At 49.5% G+C, this 19,981-nt stretch overlaps 1 protein-coding gene across 1 annotated transcript in view; it reads right to left on the bottom strand.

Annotated features, from left to right (window-relative positions):
• Positions 1-19,981, bottom strand: part of crocc (ciliary rootlet coiled-coil, rootletin) — a 108,175-nt gene that overhangs the window by 48,323 nt on the left and 39,871 nt on the right. Inside the window, exons 16-24 of the mRNA XM_078239017.1 lie at positions 18,896-19,042; positions 17,500-17,730; positions 17,149-17,342; positions 13,776-13,903; positions 12,229-12,398; positions 10,779-10,958; positions 8,436-8,570; positions 7,229-7,372; positions 674-912 (exon numbers count right to left, since the gene is read on the bottom strand). Of these exons, the coding sequence (XP_078095143.1) occupies positions 674-912; positions 7,229-7,372; positions 8,436-8,570; positions 10,779-10,958; positions 12,229-12,398; positions 13,776-13,903; positions 17,149-17,342; positions 17,500-17,730; positions 18,896-19,042 (1,568 nt within the window). The remainder of the gene's footprint in view (positions 1-673; positions 913-7,228; positions 7,373-8,435; positions 8,571-10,778; positions 10,959-12,228; positions 12,399-13,775; positions 13,904-17,148; positions 17,343-17,499; positions 17,731-18,895; positions 19,043-19,981) is intronic.

Genomic DNA, 19,981 nt, shown 5'->3' with positions numbered 1-19,981 from the left:
GCCCTGCCTGCAACAGTAGTGGACTCGTCAACATTAAGGGCATTTAAAGGGTCATTGGATAAACATATGGATGATATTGGAATAGTGTAGGTTAGATGGGCTTTAGATTGGTTTCACAGGTCGGCGCAACATTGAGGGCCGAAGGGCCTGTACTGCGCTGTAATGTTCTATGTTCTATCAGAAGTCAATGACATCCATAGGCCCCCTACCCAAGGCAACAGCTTCAGGAGAATAAGAAACACCTGGATCTGGAGGGAAGTATATTTGTCCTTCTTATTCAAGAATTCTTATTCAGGGTGACACGGTGGCACAGTGGTTAGCACTGCTGCCTCTCAGTGTCAGCGACCCAAGTTTGATTCTGGCCTAGGAGTTTGCACGTTCTCCCCGTGTCTGCGTGGGTTTCCTCCGGATGCTCCAGTTTCCTCCCACACTCCAAAGATGCGCAGGTTAGGTGGATTGGCCATTCTAAATTGCCCCTTAGTATCCCAAGATATGTAGCTTAGGTCGATTAGCCATGGGAAATGCACAGGATTACGAGGACAGAGTGGGGGCGTTGGACCTGGGGAAGATGTTCTTTTGGAGAGTCGGTGCAGACTCAATGGGCTGAATGGCCTCATTCTGCACTGTAGGAATTCTATGGTTCTATGTCAGGATCATTTGATCCCTCCCGTACCTGATCCTTTCGCTCTCCGTTTTCTTGATGTTGCCTCTCAGCTCCTGGTTGGATTGCTGGACGGCTTCCTTCTCCTTCACTTCGTCAGTTAGCGAACGCTTCATGTCCACGATCTCTTTGCGCTGCGCCTCCTGGGTCTCCTGCTGCTCTCGGATCTTACGATGAGCTTCAATGAGGTCGCGCCGGATGCCATCGCGGGCGTCTTCGGCCACTCGAAGCTGCGTCTTCAGCTCCTCCACCTACAAAGGCAAGTTGGTGTTTACTGCAGTGTACAGGCAATGTGAGTCAATTAGGCTACAAAGGGAGTCCTCAGCTGCATTGTGTCCACCTGCTCCTCCTGTCCCACCCCTGCTACAACATTCAAAACCAGCTGACTGAGCGCAGCAGCAACTCATGGCCAATGACAACTCCTGGTGTGGTGCGGAGCCAAGAGATGCTATCAGGCAGGCCATGAGTGCAATCCCTAGTTTCTGCCGAGTGAACCAATCTGAGTTAGGGACCCCAAATTAATCAGCCAGCGTTCTCACTCCTCATCACGATCCAGCAACTGGAAAGTGGAGAGGTTTAGGTACTGGGTGAGGTCAGGGTTAGCTTTAATTCTGATGTCTCCCTAATTTATTGAGCAGCCATCTCGTGCTTTCACTCATCATTTCTCGGCCTTTTGGCTAAAATCAAGCGTCAGATCAAGCCCACAATAGGGTGCAATGCGTGATCTTGTCAGCTTGGATCTTGTTTGTCTCTCTTGTGGGGACGTGAAATGAATTCAATTCGAATTTGGTTTTTGGAGCAAGCAAGGAGATGGATTCGGGCTTGCCCTGTCCACTCTGCTCATTGGCTTTGTAACTTTAAGAATAGAATAAAAGTTTTTTTTTAAATGTCGTGCTTTAGCTCAAGGGTGTAGGATGGCTGCTGGGCTGCAGTTTGGCTATCGTGCTTTAATAAAGGGTCACCTGGACTTGAAATGTCAACTCTTTTCTCTCCTTACAGATGCTGCCAGACCTGCTGAGATTTTCCAGCGTTTTTTCTTTTGGTTTCAGATTCCAGCATCAACAGTAATTTGCAGCAGTGTAAATATGTGGGGTAACAGGAATAGGGTCTGGGTGGGATAGTGGTCAGTGCAGACCTGATTGGCCCAATGGCCTCTTTCTGCACTATAGAGATTCTATGATTCCATGAATCCTGAGAGTGCTGGGTTGGGACTATTATTCTTCTCAATATATGCGTTTAATAATCTGGGTTTGGGTCACGGGGCACTCTCATCAAAATTGGCAAACAATAGGAATCATGGATAGCTGTGTGTCGGAATATATGTGACTTCAGGAGGACTTAACCAGGTTTGTAATCAGTAACAAAAATCAAAGGTTATGGGAATAAGGCGGGAAAGCAGAGTTGAAGACTATCTTCAGATTGGTCATGATCTCATTGAATGGCGAAGTGGACTCGATGGGTCGAATGGCCTACTTCTACTCCAACGTGTTATGGTCTTAAACAGGTTGACAAATTCAGCAGATGTGAGATAGAGTTAGACATGAAAGAGCATGAAGTTATACATTTTCCAGGGATAAAGAAGAAGAGGCCATATACTGTACACTGAAACATTAAGAAAGTCGAAGAGTAAAGACAATTTAACAACAATATGTATTTTATGTAGCACAGTTAACATAATAAAACATTCCAAAGTGCTTCACTGGACTGTAATAAACCAAAATTTGGCACTAAGACACACAAGGTGATATTAGGGCAAAATGGCCAAAAGTTTGGTCAAAGAGATAGATTGTAAGAAATGTCTTAAAAGGGGAAATAAAGGTAGAGAGGCAGAGAGGTTTAGGAAGGGAATTCCAGAGTTTAGTCCAGAACGGTCACTAATTAAAATCAGGAATGCTCCTTAGAATTAGATGAGCACAGCTGTCTCTGAGGGTTATGGGCAAGAGGAGCTTAGAGAGATAGGGATTTATGTACTTTTAAGGAGAATTTGCTGCCGCCATCAAGAAAAATGTAGGTACCTAGGTTCCACACAGGTATAGAGCACAAAAGCAAAGAGATAATAACAAATTTTATGAAAATTATCGTTAAGGTTAAAATTGGAACATTGGGCAGGGTTTTCTGGTCACGTCCATCCCAAGACTAGAAATGCCCACCTGAGGGGAGGTGATAGCCTAGTGGTATTATCGCTAGGCTATTAATCCAGAAACTCAGCTGATGTTCTGGGGACCCGGGTTCGAATCCCGCCACAGCAGATGGTGGAATTAGAATTCAGTGAAAAAAAAATCTTGAATTAGGAATCTACTGATGACCATGAAACCATTGTCAATTGTTGGAAAAACTCATCTGGTTCACTAATGTCCTTTAGGAAAGGAAATCTGCCATTCTTACCTGGCCTGGCCCACATGTGACTCCAGAGCCACAGCAATGTGGTTGACTCTCAATTGCCCTCGGGCAACTAGGGATGGGCAATAAATGTTGGCCAGCCAGCGACGCCCATGTCCCACGACTGAATTTTTAAAAAAGGGCCTTTAAATGGACTGTCATGTTTTCCATTCCGCTCGTGAGGATTCCTCCAGCAGACGGGACTGGAAAACCTATCCAATTGTGCTCAGTTTTGAGTGACCCACTTCAGGAAAGACAAGGCAGAAGCGATCATTCAGATGAAACCAAAGATGAGAGGTTTCAGTTTGGAGGACAGATGAGGGATGATGATGGGGCTCTTTCCACTAAAACACGGAGAGTTAAGAGACGTTTCTGATTTAGTTGTTCAAAATTTAAGAGGGGCTGACTCAGGGAAATTTAGAAAACTATTTCCACTGGTGGGTGAGTAAGTAACTAGAGGCCATGAATTAATTTTTAAAAAAGCAAAGGGAGATTTTTTTTTTAAAGGCAGAATGTTTATGGAACACAGACATAAGACGATAAGATATAGAAGCAGAATTAGGCCATTCGGCCCATCGAGTCTGCTCCGCCATTCAATCATGGCTGATAACTTTCTCAACCCCATTCTCCCGTCTTTTCCCCGTAACCTTTGATCCCCTTACCAACCTAGAACCAATCCATCTATCTTAAGTACACTCAATGCCTGGTCTCCACAGCTTTCTGTGGCAATGAATTCCATAATGACATCCTATCATTAACAGCGGTGGATGCAGAACCCATTATAGCACTGAAAAGGAAAGTGGATAACTATATACTTTTTCCTCATTACAGGGCATGGGGAAAAGCTAAGAAATAATAATACGATCCTTCACAGAGCCAGGACAAACACAATGGGCCAAATGGCCTGTCTTGTGCTGTAAAATTCAGCAATTCTATATGGTGAGAGCAGGATGAGAAGAGAGGCTAGTTGGACCTCACCTGCTTTTCATGGTGTGCCCCTTTCTTTTGATCCTGAACTGCCCTTGAGAAGGTAGTGGTGAGCTGCCTTCTTGAACCGCTGCAGTCCTGAGGTGTAGGTACACCCGTAGTGCTGTTAGGGAGGGAGTTCCAGGATTTTGACCCAGCAACAAAGAAAGAGAACAAAGAACAAAGAAAAGTGCAGCACAGGAACAGGCCCATCAGCCCTCCAAGCCTGTGCCGATCATGATGCTCTAACTAAACTAAAAAAAACTTCTGTCCTTACTCGGTCCGTATCCCTCTATTCCCTCCCCATTCATGTACCCATCTAGATACCTCTTAAATGTTGCTAATGTGCCTCCTTCCACCACCTCCTCTGGCAGCGCGTTCCAGGCACCCACCACTCTCTGCGTGAAAAACCTCCCCCGCACATCTCCCTGAAACTTCCCCCTCTCACCTTGAACCTGTGCCCCCTGGTAATTGACACTTCCACCCTAGGAAAAAGCCTCTGACTATCCACCCTGTCTATACATCACACAATTGTGTAGACCTCTATCAGGTCTCCCCTCAGCCTCTGTCTTTCCAGTGAAAACAATCCTAGTTTATTCAACCTCTCCTCATAGTCAACACCCCCGAAACCAGGCAACATCCTGGTGAAACTTCTTTGCACGCTCTCCAAAGCTTCCACGTCCTTCTGGTAGTGTGGTGACCAGAACTGGACGCAATACTCCAAATGCGGCCTAACCAAGGTCTTATATAGCTGCAACATGATTTCCCAATTCTTGTACTCAATGCCTTGGCTGATGAAGGCAAGCATGCCATATGCCTTCTTAAACACCTTGGTCACCTGTGTTGCCATTTTCAGGGAACTGTGGACCTGCATGCCCAGATCCCTCTGTATGTTAATATTCCTAAAGGTTCTGCCATTTACAGTATAACTCTCACCTCCAAAATGTATCACCTCATAATTTACCGGATTAAACTCCACCTGCCATTTCTGTGTCCAAATCTCCAATCTATTTATATCCTGTTGTATCCTGACAATCCCCGGCACTATCAGCAACTCCACCAATCTTTGTGTCATCTGCAAACTTAATATTCAAACCACCCACATTTTCCTCCAGATCATTTATATATACTACAAACAGAGGTTCCAGCACTGATCCCTGCAGCACCCCACTAGCTACAGATCTCCATTCTGAAAAACACCCTTCCACCACTACCCTGTCTTCTATAACCAAGCCAGTTCTGTATCCATCTAGCCAGTCCACCCCAAATCCCATGTGATTTTAGTTTTTGTACCAGTCTGCCATGTGGGACCTTGTCAAACACCTTACTAACGTCCACATAAACTACATCCACAGCTTTTCCCTCGTCAATTATCTTTGTCATCTCTTCAAAAAAACTCAATCAAGTTGGTGAGACATGACCTTCCCTGTACAAAACCATGCTGCCTAGCTTATATCCTGTCCCTCAATATCTTCACCAAAAGCTTCCCTACCACTGCTGTCAGGCTCACCAGCCTATAATTTCCTGGATTATCCCTGCTTCCTTTCTTAAACAAAGGAACAACATTGGCTATTCTCCAGTCCTCTGGGACCTCGCCTGTGGTCAAAGAGAATGTGAAGATATCTGTTAAGGCTCCAGCTATTTTTCTCCTGCAGTAACCTGGGATAGCTCCCATCCAGCCCCAGGGACTTTTCTATCTTAATGCAATTTAGGATACCCAACACTTCCTCCTTCGATATATTGACATTCTCTAGAGCGTTCACACACCTATCCCTGACCTCAACATCCGTCATGTCCTTCTCCTTGGTGAAACCCGATACAAAGTACTCATTAATGATCTCACCCACTTCCTGTGATTCTATGCATAACTTCCCTCCATTGTCCTCGAGTGGGCCTACTCTTTCTCTTGCTACCCTCTTGCTCCTAATATATGCATAAAAAGCCTTGGGATACTCCCTGTTTGCTAAAGACATTTCATGGCCCCTTTTAACCCTCCTAATTCCGCATTTAAGTTCCAACAGTGAAGGAACACAGCTGCTACTGCTCGTCAGTAGTGGAGGGAGTGAATGTGGAAAGGGTAGCAATCAAGTGGGCTGCTTTGTCCTGCGTGGTGTTGAGCTTCTTGAGTGTTGTTGGAACTGAACTCATCCAGGCAAGTGGAGAGTATTCTATCACACTCCTGGCGCGTGCCTTGTAGATGGTGGACAGGCTTTGGGGAGTCAGAAGGTGAGATTCCAGCCTTTGATCAGGATTCCTAACCTCTGATCTGTTCTTGTAGCCACGTTATTTGTAAGGCAACTCCCTCCCGACTGTATACCATTATGCCACCACCTCTGCTGGGTCTGGCCTGCCAGTGGGATGGTGCCTGGGATATTATCTATAAGGTATGATTCCGTGAGTATGATTATGTCAGGCTGTTGCTTGACTAGGTCTCCCAATTTTGGCATATGCCCCCAAAGGGTTTTACAAGGGCTGGGTTTGCCATTATCATTTCCAATGCCTAGGTCGATGCCAGGTAATCCATCCAGTTTCAATCCATTTTGTTGTCTTTTTAGAGGTTTCATAGAATCTACAGTGCAGAAGGAGGTCATTTGGCCCATCGAGTCTGCACCAACAATAATCCCCCCCAAGTCCTATCCCTGTAACGCCACATATTCACCCCCCAGTCCCCCTGACACTAAGGGGCAATTTATCACGGCCTATCAACCCAGCCCGCAAATCTTTGGAGTGTGGGAGGAAACTGAAGCACCCGGAGGAAACCCACGCAGACACAGGGACAACGTACAAACTCCACACAGACAGTGACCCAAGCCGGGAATCAAACCCGGGTCCCTGGCGCTGAGAGGCAACAGTGCTAACCACTGTGCCACCGATACAACTGAGTGGCTTGCTAGGCCATTTCAGATTCAACCACATTGCTATGGAGTCACATGTTGACCAGACTGGATAAAGATGGCAGGTTTCCTTCCCTAAAGAGCATTAGTGAACCAGATGGATTTTTATGACAATCAACAATGGTTTCATGTCATCAGTAGATTTTTTCCAGATTTTATTAATTTCAAGTTCAACCATCTACCGTGGTGGGCTTTGAATCCAGGTCCCCGGAGCAGTACCCTGGGTCTCTAGATTACTAGTCCAGCAACAATACCATTGCGCCACACCTCCCCCCCCCCCACCCTGGTCCGCGCACCCCCCCCCCCCGCCCAGGTTGAGTAGACCAACCTCTCGGAGTGCAGCCTCACGCTGTTTCATCAGCTCCTTGACCTGCTCGCTCTGGGTCTTCATCTCTCGCTCATGAGCGGCGACAGCTTCCTCAAACCGGCCATGGAAATTCTTCAACTCCGATGTCAAACTATTAATTTGGCTCTGCAGGACGTGAAGGACAGGATGGGTCACAGGCTGAGTGCAAAGGTCGGAGCAGAGGAGAAACATGAGGAATCCGACACGCGGGCCTTCCCAGAGACACAGAATGATCACGGGAAAACACATTGAACAATCCACTCCTCCAACATACCTGAGGCACAAGTTAACTCTCGCACTTGAATACACTTTGAGCTTGAAATAAACCTACGCACACACCAGCTGCACCTCCTTACCCATAATATTCAACTGAGTAGGTTTGCCCCATACAGTGCCTGAAATTTTGCATGTCCTTTCCCATACGTTTGAATATTTTTAAGGCAGAGGTAGTTAGATTCTTGATAAGCAAGAGGGTGATAGGCTATTGAGGGAAGGCAGGATGCAGATTTAGAAACATAGAAGCAAGAGTGGGCCATTCGGCCCTTCAAGCCTACTCGCCATTCATTTTGATCATGGCTGATCATCAAATTCAATATCCTGATCCCCCCCTTCCTCCTCATATCCCTTGATCGCTTTAGCCCCAAGAGCTATATCTAATTTCTTCTTGAAATCAGACAACGTTTTGGCCTCAACTACTTTCTATGGTAGTGAATTCCACACGTTCACCACTCTCTGGGTGAAGAAATTTCTCCTCACCTCAGTTCTAAAAGGTTTACCCCTTGTGTACATGTGTGTATCTGTGTGCATATGTCAATCTGTGTGTGTGTGCATGTGCGTGTGTCTCTATCTGTTTATGTGCGTGTCTCTCTATCTGTGCTTGTGTGTCTGTCTGTGTGTGCGTGTGTGAGTGAGTGTGCATGTGTCTCCACCTGTGTGTGTGCGCGCGTGTGTGTCTATTTATCTGTGTGTATGTGTATCTATCTGTGTTTGCGTGTGTGTGTGCGTGCACGTGTGATGTGTGTGTGTGTGCATGTGTGATGTGTGTGTGCATGTGTGATGTGTGTGTGCATGTGTGATGTGTGTGTGTCTGTGTTTGTGTCTCTATCTGTGTGTGTTTATGTGTATATCCGTGTTAGTGCGTGCGTGTCCGTGATAAGGTTACACAGCAGATGGAGAAGACAATACGCACTCGATCCTGCTCATGCCGACTGCCCGTGTCCCGTCTCAGCTGCTCCATATCCATTGAGATGGCGGCAAGTTCACGCTGAACGTTGGTCAGCTTCTCTGAGAGAATCGCCTTCTCCGACTCCTTCAAGGACAAGATCTGCGAGAGGGACCAAGTGGTTAGGACTATGTGGCAGGAAAGAACCTGAAGCAGCCACCACTCAGTCTGGGCCTCTCAGCCTGAGGCCAGGGACTAGTGACACAATGAGCTAAACGCATGACTTTCAATGTGGGAGACCCATGTTTAATAGCCAGCCCAGACTGATGGGTGAAAGCTGCCTGGAAGGTTCTCCCATGAAACAGTTGGGTGGCCTGAACTGAGTGACTAGTGGGTCTTTATTCACTGCACAGAATTGTTTGTAATTTGGAGAGTAGCACAGGAGGGCTGCTGAGGGAAAGGAAGTCACTAGCTTAAGTTTATTTTGTTAGTGCCACAAGTAGACTTACATTAACACTGCAATGAAGTTACTGTGAAAGTCCCCTAGTCGCCACACTCTAGCGCCTGTTCGGGTACACTGAGGGAGAATTTAGCATGGCCAATGCACCTAACCAGCACGTCTATCGGACTGTGGGAGGAAACCGGAGCACCCGGAGGAAACCCACGCAGACACGGGGAGAATGTGCAGTCTCCGCATAGACAGTTATCCAAGCCGGGAATTGAACCCGGGTCCCTAGTGCTGTGAGGCAGCAGTGCTAATCACTGTGCCACTGTGCCACCCAGGATAGGTCTGGGTGAAGAAATCTTTATCCAACCTCTAATCTGTGCTTTGTCTGACCTGGGACCACTGAAATGCTGACGCTGGCTACCTGAAGTAGGAAATTCTCCATTCCCCCTCGGGCTTTTACATCCCTGATGTAGGGGGATGGTGAAAGAATGGTAATGTCACTAGACTAGCAATCTAGAGTGCCAGGCTCTGAGACATGGGTTCAAATCCCACCAGGGCAGTTTTTAAAATGGAATTAATAAATCTGGAATTGAAAGCTAGTCTTGGGGATAGCGACCATGGAACTACCATCTATTGTCACAAAGTCTGGTTCACTAATGTCCTTTAGGGAAAGAAATCTGCCGTCCTTACCTGGCCTGGCCTACATGTGACTTCAGAGTGTTTCTGGAGTCACATGTAGGTTACGGGGGTCAGCAGGGTAAATGCTTGGGGTTACGGGAATGCTCTGTCAGAGAGTCAGCGCAGACTCGATGGGCCGTATGGCCTCCTTCTACATTGCAGGGATTCTGTGCCCTCTGAAATGGTCCAGCAGCCACTCTATCCAAGGGCAGTTAGGGATGGGCAACAAATGCTGACCTCGCCAGCAATGCCCACACCCTGTGAAAGAATTTTAAAATATTTACCAAGTATCCTAGGCTTGAGGGTTTAGCCATGCTGAACCTGTACCGCTGTCGATTTTGAGTTCAGATTGAAAGGAGAAACCACTGAGATGCCCTCGGTGAGGGCAGCCAGCTTCCCCCAGTACCCGGGACATCAGCGGCCTGTGTTATCAGGGGCTGGCATCAGTGAGAAAATCGTAAAAATAATAAACACAGAGAAAAGGTGGAGTTGACCCAGCAGCAATGTGACCCGCTGGTCATTACACACTGCCAGAGAGAATCCCAACTGATCACTGCCATTGATCGCCCCACACTCTCTCCCCTTACTGAATCCAGCAGCTGAGACTGGGTTTGAGAGCGAGTGGATAGATTGATTTAGGCCGGGGGGGTTTGAGCCGCCTGCCGCAACTTTACTGTCCTGCCCGCCACGGAATCGGAGTGGGCGAGGGGCGGACAATGGAAATGTCCGTTGACTTTGGGTGGGATTTTATGGTTCCGGGATGAGCGAGGCTGTAAATTCACGCCCCCCCCCCCCAGCTCCCCCACCCAGCTCCCCCCCCCCCCCGCAGTTCCCTCCCTCAGCTCCCCCCTCAGCTCTCCCACCCCCCAGCTCCCCCTCCCCCCCAGCTCCCCCCTCCCCAGCTCCCCCCCCTCCCCAGCTCCCCCCCTCCCCCCCAGCTCTCCCCCTCCCCAGCTCTCCCCCTCCAGCTCCCCCTCCCCAGCTCCCCCCCCGCAGCTCTCCCCCCTCCCCAGCTCTCCCCCCCCAGCTCCCCCCCTCCCCCAGCTCTCCCCCCCAGCTCTCCCCCCCAGCTCCCCCCCTCCCCCAGCTCTCCCCCTCCCCCAGCTCTCCCCCTCCCCCAGCTCTCCCCCTCCCCCAGCTCTCCCCCTCCAGCTGCCCCCCTCCCCCAGCTACCCCCCCCGAGCTCTCCCCCCCCCCCCAGCTCTCAACCCCAGCTCCCCTCAGCTCTGTCTTCTTTCCCATACCTGCTGCTTCTCATTCTCAGCTAGCAGCAGAGTCTCATCTCGCTCCTGCTGCAAGGCCGTGATCTCTTCACTCAATTCTTCCTTCTCAGCTTCAAACCGAGCGCCGAGTTCCTCGCGTTCCTGCTTCAGCTGATGGATGAGTTCCTCTCGCTCCTCTTCCAGGCCCAGACGTAAGGTTTCCTGCAACAGTGAGGCAGACACAGCCGCTTCAGTTCACCCCCCGCGTAAAAATATAGAAGCAAGAGAGGGTCATTCGGCCTTTTGAACCTGCTGCCCCATTCATTTTGATCATGGCTAATCCCTGGAGCGCAGGAGACTTAGGGGTGATCTTATAGAGGTCTATAAAATAATGAGGGGCATAAATAAAATAGATAGTCAGCATCTTTTTCCAAGGTAGTGGAGTCTAAAACTAGTGGGCATAGGATTAAGGAGGGAGGGAAAAGATACAAAAGGGTCCAGAGGGGCAATTTTTCACAGGGTGGAGAGTGTCTGGAACAAGCTGCCAGAGGTAGTAGTAGAGGTGGGTACAATTTTGTCTTTTAAAAAGCATTTAGACAGTTACATGGGTAAGATGGGTACAGTGGGATATGGGCCAAACGCAGGTAATTGGGACTAGCTCAGTGGCTAAAAGAAAGGGCGGCATGGACAAGCTGGGCTGAATGGCCTGTTACCATGCTGTAAACCTCTATGACTCTATGTTCCATGGGCATTGGTTGACATCTGGTGCTTCATCTAAGCTGTCATTTCTCACATGGCAGCCTAGACTGGAGGTGCCAGAAGGATCTTTAACTAGAAGCGGCACAGCAAAGCACTATCCTGTCCTGGCCTGCTGTTCCCCTCATGTGCACTTTCTATAAGCACTTTCTATAAGTGGGAATTCTGGATGATCATCCATCACTCGCCCATGGGTCACAGCTGATTATAATGCCTCAGGCAGCACCCGGCCTGCTCAGTATCAGACAGCAGATGGGACCACAGGTTGTCTCTGAGTGTATTCCAGTGTGCGTGCAGAGAGACTGGGGAAAGACACTTTTGTGCCTGAACCTGACAGAGGCTATTTACAACCCTCCCAATCTCAGAGGGCTTCATCATAAGGGCGGCACGGTGGCACAGTGGTTAGCACTGCTGCCTCACAGCGCCAGGGACCCAGGTTCAATTCCAGCCACGGGTGACTGTCTGTGTGGGGTTTGCACGGTCTCCCCGTGTCTGCATGAGTTTCCTCCGGTTTCCTCCTACAGTCCAAAGTTGTGTGGATTAGATTGATTGGCCATGCTAAATTGCCCCTTAGTGTCAGGGGGATTAGCAGGGTAAATATGTGAGGTTATTTACCAGGGTCTGGGTGGGATTGCGGTCGGTGCAGACTCGATGGGCCGAATGGCCTCCTTCTGCACTGTAGGGATTGCATGGTGGATTCTATGATCATACACCCAACCACTGACCTCCCCGTTACCTTCTCTCGCTGCAGTCGATCCACGTCCTCCTCGTGGGCCGTTTGCTCATTTTTCAGAGCAACCTGTGCTTCGCGTTCAGTGTGGGAAAGTTTCTGTACGAGCAGCTCCTTGTCGCGTTCGGCATTGCTCCACTCGACCTGCATCTCCTTCCGTACGCGGTTACTCTCAGCTGAGGCACAAACAGAATCAATCCGGAGTCACTACAGAGCATATGAGGGGAATGTGTGTGGGGGAGTGTGTGTGTGCAAGTGAGAGTGTCAATAAGGGTTCTCACTCACTCACAGACACCATCATGTACTCCCATCCACTCTCACAGTGGCTGAGGGCATCTGACTGAGCAACCTGAGACTGAGACAGAGCCAAAAACATACGCTCTCCCCCCCATTACACGCTAATGCTCATCTTTATGTTTTACTCATTGTTTCTTTGCTCAGCATATTGTTTCTATTCATACCTCACGTTTTATTTTGAAATTTGCCCACCCCACGCCCGACCCACCACTCCCCCACCCCTCCCCAAGATAGACAAGCCTGATTTCCAGGTTGTTAATCAGCCTATTATGAACGAACCTTCATTGGCCAACAAGTCCTGGTGTGGAACTCAAAGTAAGAAGTCTCACAACATCAGGTTAAAGTCCAACAGGTTTATTTGGTAGCAAAAGCCACTAGCTTTCGAAGCGCTGTTCCTTCGTCAGGTAAGTGGGAGTTCTGTTCACAACTCCCACTTACCTGATGAAGGAGCAACGCTCCGAAAGCTAGTGGCTTTTGCTACCAAATAAACCTGTTGGACTTTAACCTGGTGTTGTGAGACTTCTTACTGTGTTTACCCCAGTCCAACGCCAGCATCTCCACATCGTGGAACTCGAACCCAGAGCTTCTGGATCTGGATTGCACTGTCTGAGAGTGTGGTGGAGACAGATTCACACAGCGAGTGGTTAGGATCTGGAATGCACTGTCTGAGAGTGTGGTGGAGACAGATTCACACAGTGAGTGGTTAGGATCTGGAATGCACTGTCTGAGAGTGTGGTGGAGACAGATTCACACAGTGAGTGGTTAGGATCTGGAATGCACTGTCTGAGAGTGTGGTGGAGACAGATTCACACAGTGAGTGGTTAGGATCTGGAATGCACTGTCTGAGAGTGTGGTGGAGACAGATTCACACAGTGAGTGGTTAGGATCTGGAATGCACTGTCTGAGAGTGTGGTGGAGACAGATTCACACAGTGAGTGGTTAGGATCTGGAATGCACTGTCTGAGAGTGTGGTGGAGACAGATTCACACAGTGAGTGGTTAGGATCTGGATTGCACTGTCTGAGAGTGTGGTGGAGACAGATTCAATCGTGGTTTTCAATGGGGAATTAGAATATTATCTGAAGATCTACAAGGAAAAGTTGGAGGTAGCGGGGCGAGCTGATTTGCTCTTTCAGAAACCAGACGTGGATATGATGGGCTGAATGGCCTTTTCTGTCCTGTAACCATTCTCAAACATAATGTAATCAGTCCAGTTGCCCCAATTCCATTGTTTCTTTCCTCTAATGTCGGTCTCACCTTGTAAAGCCTCTTTAGCCAGCAGCAAAGTCTGATGCTCTCCTTCAAGCTGCTCCTTTCGAGATTCCAGCTGAGCCAGTTGCTGCTGGATGTCGAACAGTGTGGTCTCCAGAGCCTCCTTCTCAGACCTGACACAATGAAAGATACAGTCAGAGTGGTGTGTGTGTGTCTGTGTCCGTTTGCAACTTAACATTAAAGAGCAGGGTTAATTTGCCTCAGCAATCGTACTCAGGTTCTTTGAGCTCGATGGACCACAAAATGGCACAATGAGGCGGAGAAAGTGGGGCCCAGGCAGGATGAAGTCTGTCTGATAGAACTTAGGACATGTGCACTGGAAGTCCCCAATGATATCTCCCAAAAGAGCACACAACACCAGGAGCTGGCCTCAACCTTTAACCTTTTTGATGGCCACTTCTGTGCATTCTCATTGTTTAATCCCAGTATGATCTGGGACACGGTGGCACAGTGGTTAGCACTGCTGCCTCACAGCGCCAGGGACTGGGATTCAATTCTGGCCTCGGGTGACTGTCTGTGTGGAGTTTGTACAGTTCTCCCCGTGTCTGCGTGGGTTTCCTCCGGCTTCCTCCCACAGTCCAAAGATGTGCTGGTTAGGTGGATTGGCCACGTTAAACTGTCCCTTTGGGCAAGATTTGCTCGCCCTGAAACCAGACAATTCCACCCGAGGTCAACGGACCTATCCATGGTCTGCCCCTCGCCCGCTCCAATTCCCGTGGTGGGCAGAACGGGAAAATTCATCCCCTAGTGTCCAAAAGGTGTGTAGGTTACAGGGATTAGTAGGGTGAATGCTTGGGGTTACGGGAATGCTCAGTTGGAGAGTCAGTGCAGACTCAATGGGCCGAATGGCCTCCTTCGACACTGTAGGGATTCTATGATTCTATGACATGAAGTAAATGTACGAGCCATAAGGAGAGCCTCACTGGCAGCCCACTGCAGTGCTGAGGGAGTGCTACGCTGTCAGAGATACTGCCTTCCGGAGGAGATGTTAAACCGAGGTGGGATTTAAAAGATTCCATTGCACTATTTTGGAGACGGGCAGGGCTTCTATCCCCCAGTCTCCTGGCAAACATTTATCCCTCAGTCAAGATTACATTGGGAGTTTGCTGTGTGCGGACTGGCTGCCTTCATTCCTACATTAGGACACTGGGAACACTTCAAGAAATATTTTATTGGCCGTAAAGCACTTTTGGGTGTTCTGTGGGGGTGAAAGGTGATTTATAAATGCAATTCTCATTTTAACAACAACTTTAAATTGATCAATCAAACTATCAGTTCAATTTCTAGAAACAACCCTGGATTGAGGATATCAGAATTTCAACAGTGAGGGGCGTGAGGTATATGAGGGTGTTACAGTGAGGGGTGTGGGGTACATGAGGGAGTTACAGTGAGGGGTGTGGGGTACATGAGGGAGTAACAGTGAGGGGTGTGAGGTATATGAGGGAGTTACAGTGAGGGGTGTGGGGTACATGAGGGAGTAACAGTGAGGGGTGTGGGGTATATGAGGGTGTAACAGTGAGGGGTGTGGGGTATATGAGGGAGTTACAGTGAGGGGTATATGAGGGAGTTACAGTGAGGGGTGTGAGGTATATGAGGGAGTTACAGTGAGGGGTGTGGGGTATATGAGGGAGTTACAGTGAGGGGTGTGGGGTATATGAGGGAGTTACAGTGAGGGGTGTGGGGTATATGAGGGAGTTACAGTGAGGGGTGTGAGGTATATGAGGGAGTTACAGTGAGGGGTGTGGGGTATATGAGGGAGTTACAGTGAGGGGTGTGGGGTATATGAGGGAGTGTTACAGTGAGGGGTGTGGGGTATATGAGGGAGTTACAGTGAGGGGTGAGGGGTATATGAGGGAGTTACAGTGAGGGGTGTGGGGTATATGAGGGAGTTACAGTGAGGGGTGTGGGGTATATGAGGGAGTTACAGTGAGGGGTATATGAGGGAGTTACAGTGAGGGGTGTGGGGTATATGAGGGAGTTACAGTGAGGGGTATATGAGGGAGTTACAGTGAGGGGTGTGGGGTATATGAGGGAGTTACAGTGAGGGGTGTGGGGTATATGAGGGAGTTACAGTGAGGGGTGTGGGGTATATGAGGGAGTTACAGTGAGGGGTGTGGGGTATATGAGGGAGTTACAGTGAGGGGTGTGGGGTATATGAGGGAGTTACAGTGAGGGGTGTGGGGTATATGAGGGAGTTACAGTGAGGGGTGTGAGGTACATGAGGGAGTGTTACAGCGAGGGGTGTGGGGTATATGAGGGAGTTACAGTGAGGGGTGTGGGGTATATGAGGGAGTTACAGTGAGGGGTGTGGGGTATATGAGGGAGTTACAGTGAGGGGTGTGGGGTATATGAGGGAGTTACAGTGAGGGGTGTGGGGTATATGAGGGAGTTACAGTGAGGGGTGTGGGGTATATGAGGGAGTTACAGTGAGGGGTGTGGGGTATATGAGGGAGTTACAGTGAGGGGTGTGGGGTATATGAGGGAGTTACAGTGAGGGGTGTGGGGTATATGAGGGAGTGTTACAGTGAGGGGTGTGGGGTATATGAGGGAGTGTTACAGTGAGGGGTGTGGGGTATATGAGGGAGTTACAGTGAGGGGTGTGGGGTATATGAGGGAGTTACAGTGAGGGGTGTGGGGTATATGAGGGAGTGTTACAGTGAGGGGTGTGGGGTATATGAGGGAGTTACAGTGAGGGGTGTGGGGTATATGAGGGAGTTACAGTGAGGGGTGTGGGGTATATGAGGGAGTTACAGTGAGGGGTGTGGGGTATATGAGGGAGTGTTACAGTGAGGGGTGTGGGGTATATGAGGGAGTGTTACAGTGAGGGGTGTGGGGTATATGAGGGAGTTACAGTGAGGGGTGTGGGGTATATGAGGGAGTTACAGTGAGGGGTGTGGGGTATATGAGGGAGTGTTACAGTGAGGGGTGTGGGGTATATGAGGGAGTTACAGTGAGGGGTGTGGGGTATATGAGGGAGTTACAGTGAGGGGTGTGGGGTATATGAGGGAGTTACAGTGAGGGGTGTGGGGTATATGAGGGAGTGTTACAGTGAGGGGTGTGGGGTATATGAGGGAGTTACAGTGAGGGGTGTGGGGTATATGAGGGAGTTACAGTGAGGGGTGTGAGGTACATGAGGGAGTGTTACAGCGAGGGGTGTGGGGTATATGAGGGAGTTACAGTGAGGGGTGTGGGGTATATGAGGGAGTTACAGTGAGGGGTGTGGGGTATATGAGGGAGTTACAGTGAGGGGTGTGGGGTATATGAGGGAGTGTTACACGTATCGCTGATATAACCTATATTTTTCCTTTTGTATTGATGAGTTTGGGGCAGCTTCTCTGTATCGTTAACATCTACCCACCTGAGTGCTGCTCCTTCGTCTGCCAGCACCCTGTTCTCACGCTCGGATGCCGTGAGCTGAACAATAAGGTTTGCCTTCTCCCGGGTCAGCTCCTCCTTCTCTTTGGCTCCCCGGAGCAGCAACTCACTGTTACGCTCGACCTCACAGCGAGCCTCTATCAGCTCCTCGTTCACACTGTTCCTTTGCCGAGTCACCTGCGGGGAAAGAGGCGGGATTCTCAGAACGTTGTAGCAAAACCCGCACGCGTTGGACGGCACGTCTGTGTGTATCCGGTGAGGATAAAGGGTGACTCACTGGGTAACCGTGCGGAGTTGTTGCTTATTCAGTAGTTTACAACAGTGGTTCCTCTACCTGGCCCAGCTGGCTCTGCAACTCCCCCTTTTCCCGCTGGTACGTCATCAGATCCTGCTCCAGTCTCTCCCGGCTCTGCTCCACGATTTGCAGGGAGTGGTCCAGGCCGTGACGCTCAGTGTGCAGGTCCAGTTTCTCTTGCTCCAGTCGGACCAACTCATCGCGGATCGAGGCCTTCTCCTGTTCAACTTCTTTCTTCTGACCCAGCAGTGTGGCTCTCTCATCCTCGAGCTGCAAGACAGCAGAGAGAGAAAGAGCCCACGTCATGACTTGGGGCGGCACGGTGGTTAGCGCTGCTGCCTCACGGCTCCAGGGACCTGGGCTCAATTCCCGGCTCGGGTCACTGTCTGTGTGGAATCTGCACGTTCTCCCCGTGTCTGCATGGGTTTCCTCCGGGTGCTCCGGTTTCCTCCCACATTTCAAAGATGTGTGGGTTAGGTGGATTGGCCGTGCTAAATTGCCCCTTAGTGTCAGGGGGACTAGCTAGGGTAAATGCATGGGGTTACGGGGATAGGGCCTGGGTGGGATTGTGGTTGGCGCAGGCTCGATGGGCCGAATGGCCTCCTTCTGCACTGTCAGGATTCTATGACTGGCACCTGCTAGCTTACATCCCAGTCTGCAGCCTCACGGGGAGATGGCAGCACGGAGATAATGCCACTTGACAAGTTATCCAGGTTCTGGGAAACACAGTTCGAGTTCAAATCTAAGTGAACTTAAATTTAATTGATAAATCTGGAATGGTAAAGCTAGTCTCAGTAATGGTGACCGTGAAACTGTCATCGATTGTTGTAAAAACTCATCTGCTTCACCAATGGAAATCTGCCGGCCTTACCTGGTCCGGCCTACAAGTGATCCCAGACCCTCTACAAAGCGGCCGACTCTTAAACTGCCCTCTGAAATGGCCCAGCAAATCACTCAGGGCAATTAGGGATGGGTAACAAATTGTTAGTCTGGCCAGAAGTGGCCACGTCCCGTGAAGGACTTAATGAGAGTTACCATGACAACTTACTGAAGGAGCTCCTCCTGCGGGGTCAGCGACTCACTGCGCTGCCCACTGTGCGACTGAGGGAGGGGGAAATACACTGGGATTTCTGCATCTGATCATGGCCCTGTGAACTGCTGGGAAAAGCATTTGTGTGGAAAGCTCGCCTGCAGAATGAAACAGGGCCGTGATGCTGACCACAGTCGAATAGCTCACCTTGAAGGCTGGCGCGCCAGGAATGGCCACTTTTGGTGGGCGACTGGAGGGCTGCCAGTTCCTCCGGAAGGGTATCCCAATGGGACTCATTACTTTTGGCAGAGGAGAGGGAGAGGGGAGTGGGTGGGAGGGAGGGAGGGAGGGGTGGTCATGGGCTTATAGACGGGAAGCTTGAGGCTTGGCTTTCTGCCTCCTCACCTCCAGGATGATTTTGTTCAGCTGCACTTTATCCTGGGCCAGGCCCTCATTGAAGGCGCTCATCTTGGACAGGGAATCCCGGAGAGAAGCTTGCTCCGTCCTCAACCTGTTGAGAATAAGTTCCATCTCAGCGTTTGCGGTCTCCACCTTGGGAAAGAACGAGCAGTTCCGTCATTCTCCTGTCCGACAAACCCCCTGCTCCCCCCCACTCCACCCCCAGAAAAAAAAGCCAAACATTCCCCACTGTAAACAATTGGTTACTCAGTAAAACAAATGACAAGCAGAGGAGAATATTCCATCTGATCTCTGCTCATCACAGGTACAAATGTAGACAGGCAACATCTGGTCTCCCGGCGAGAGTTTTTCTTCCTCTCTGTTCCGCGCCAGGTGTAGTTGTAGGGGGTGAGTGGAACCCTGCTAACAACCTGTCTCTTTCTATCATGTTCACTGTCACAGCCACAGATCGCAGACAGAACCAAGTTGTTAGAAAGCAAGCAGGAGGAATAAAGTCTGCCTGAAATGTTTCATTGCGGGTAGGGATCAAACATTGAGGAGTCCAGGAAAATTCGTGGGATCTAGGCAATCACCAAAACAATTTTCAGAAATGTAAGACAAGCCACCTACGTAGTCCCTCCCACAATGTGACCATGCTCTCGGTGGACATCGTGCTTCTAGTATTGTGGTTTAAGAACTAGGAGCAGGAGTAGGCCATTCGGCCCCTCAAGCCTTTCAATAAGATCATGGCTGATCTTTTCGTGGACTGCAGCCCGCTCACCGTAACCCTTAATTCCTTTACTGTTCAAAAATGTATCTACCTTTGCCTTAAAAACATTCAATGAGGTAGCCTCGACTGCTTCACTGGGCAGGAATTCCACAGATTCACAACCCTTTGGGTGAAGAAGTTCCTCCTCAACCCAGTCCTCAATCTGCTTCCCCTTATTTTGAGGCCATGCCCCCTAGTTCTAGTTTCATCCGCCAGTGGAAACAACTTCCCTGCTTCTATCTTATCTATTCTCCTCATAACCTTATATGTTTCTATAAGATCTCCCCTCATTCTTCTGAATTTTAATGAGTGTAGCCCCAGTC

This window comes from Mustelus asterias, chromosome 22 (assembly GCF_964213995.1).
Source record: "Mustelus asterias chromosome 22, sMusAst1.hap1.1, whole genome shotgun sequence".
NCBI lineage: Eukaryota > Metazoa > Chordata > Chondrichthyes > Carcharhiniformes > Triakidae > Mustelus > Mustelus asterias.
The sequence above is the reverse complement of the archived record's forward strand: the minus strand, read 5'-3'. Positions and strand labels throughout refer to the sequence as shown.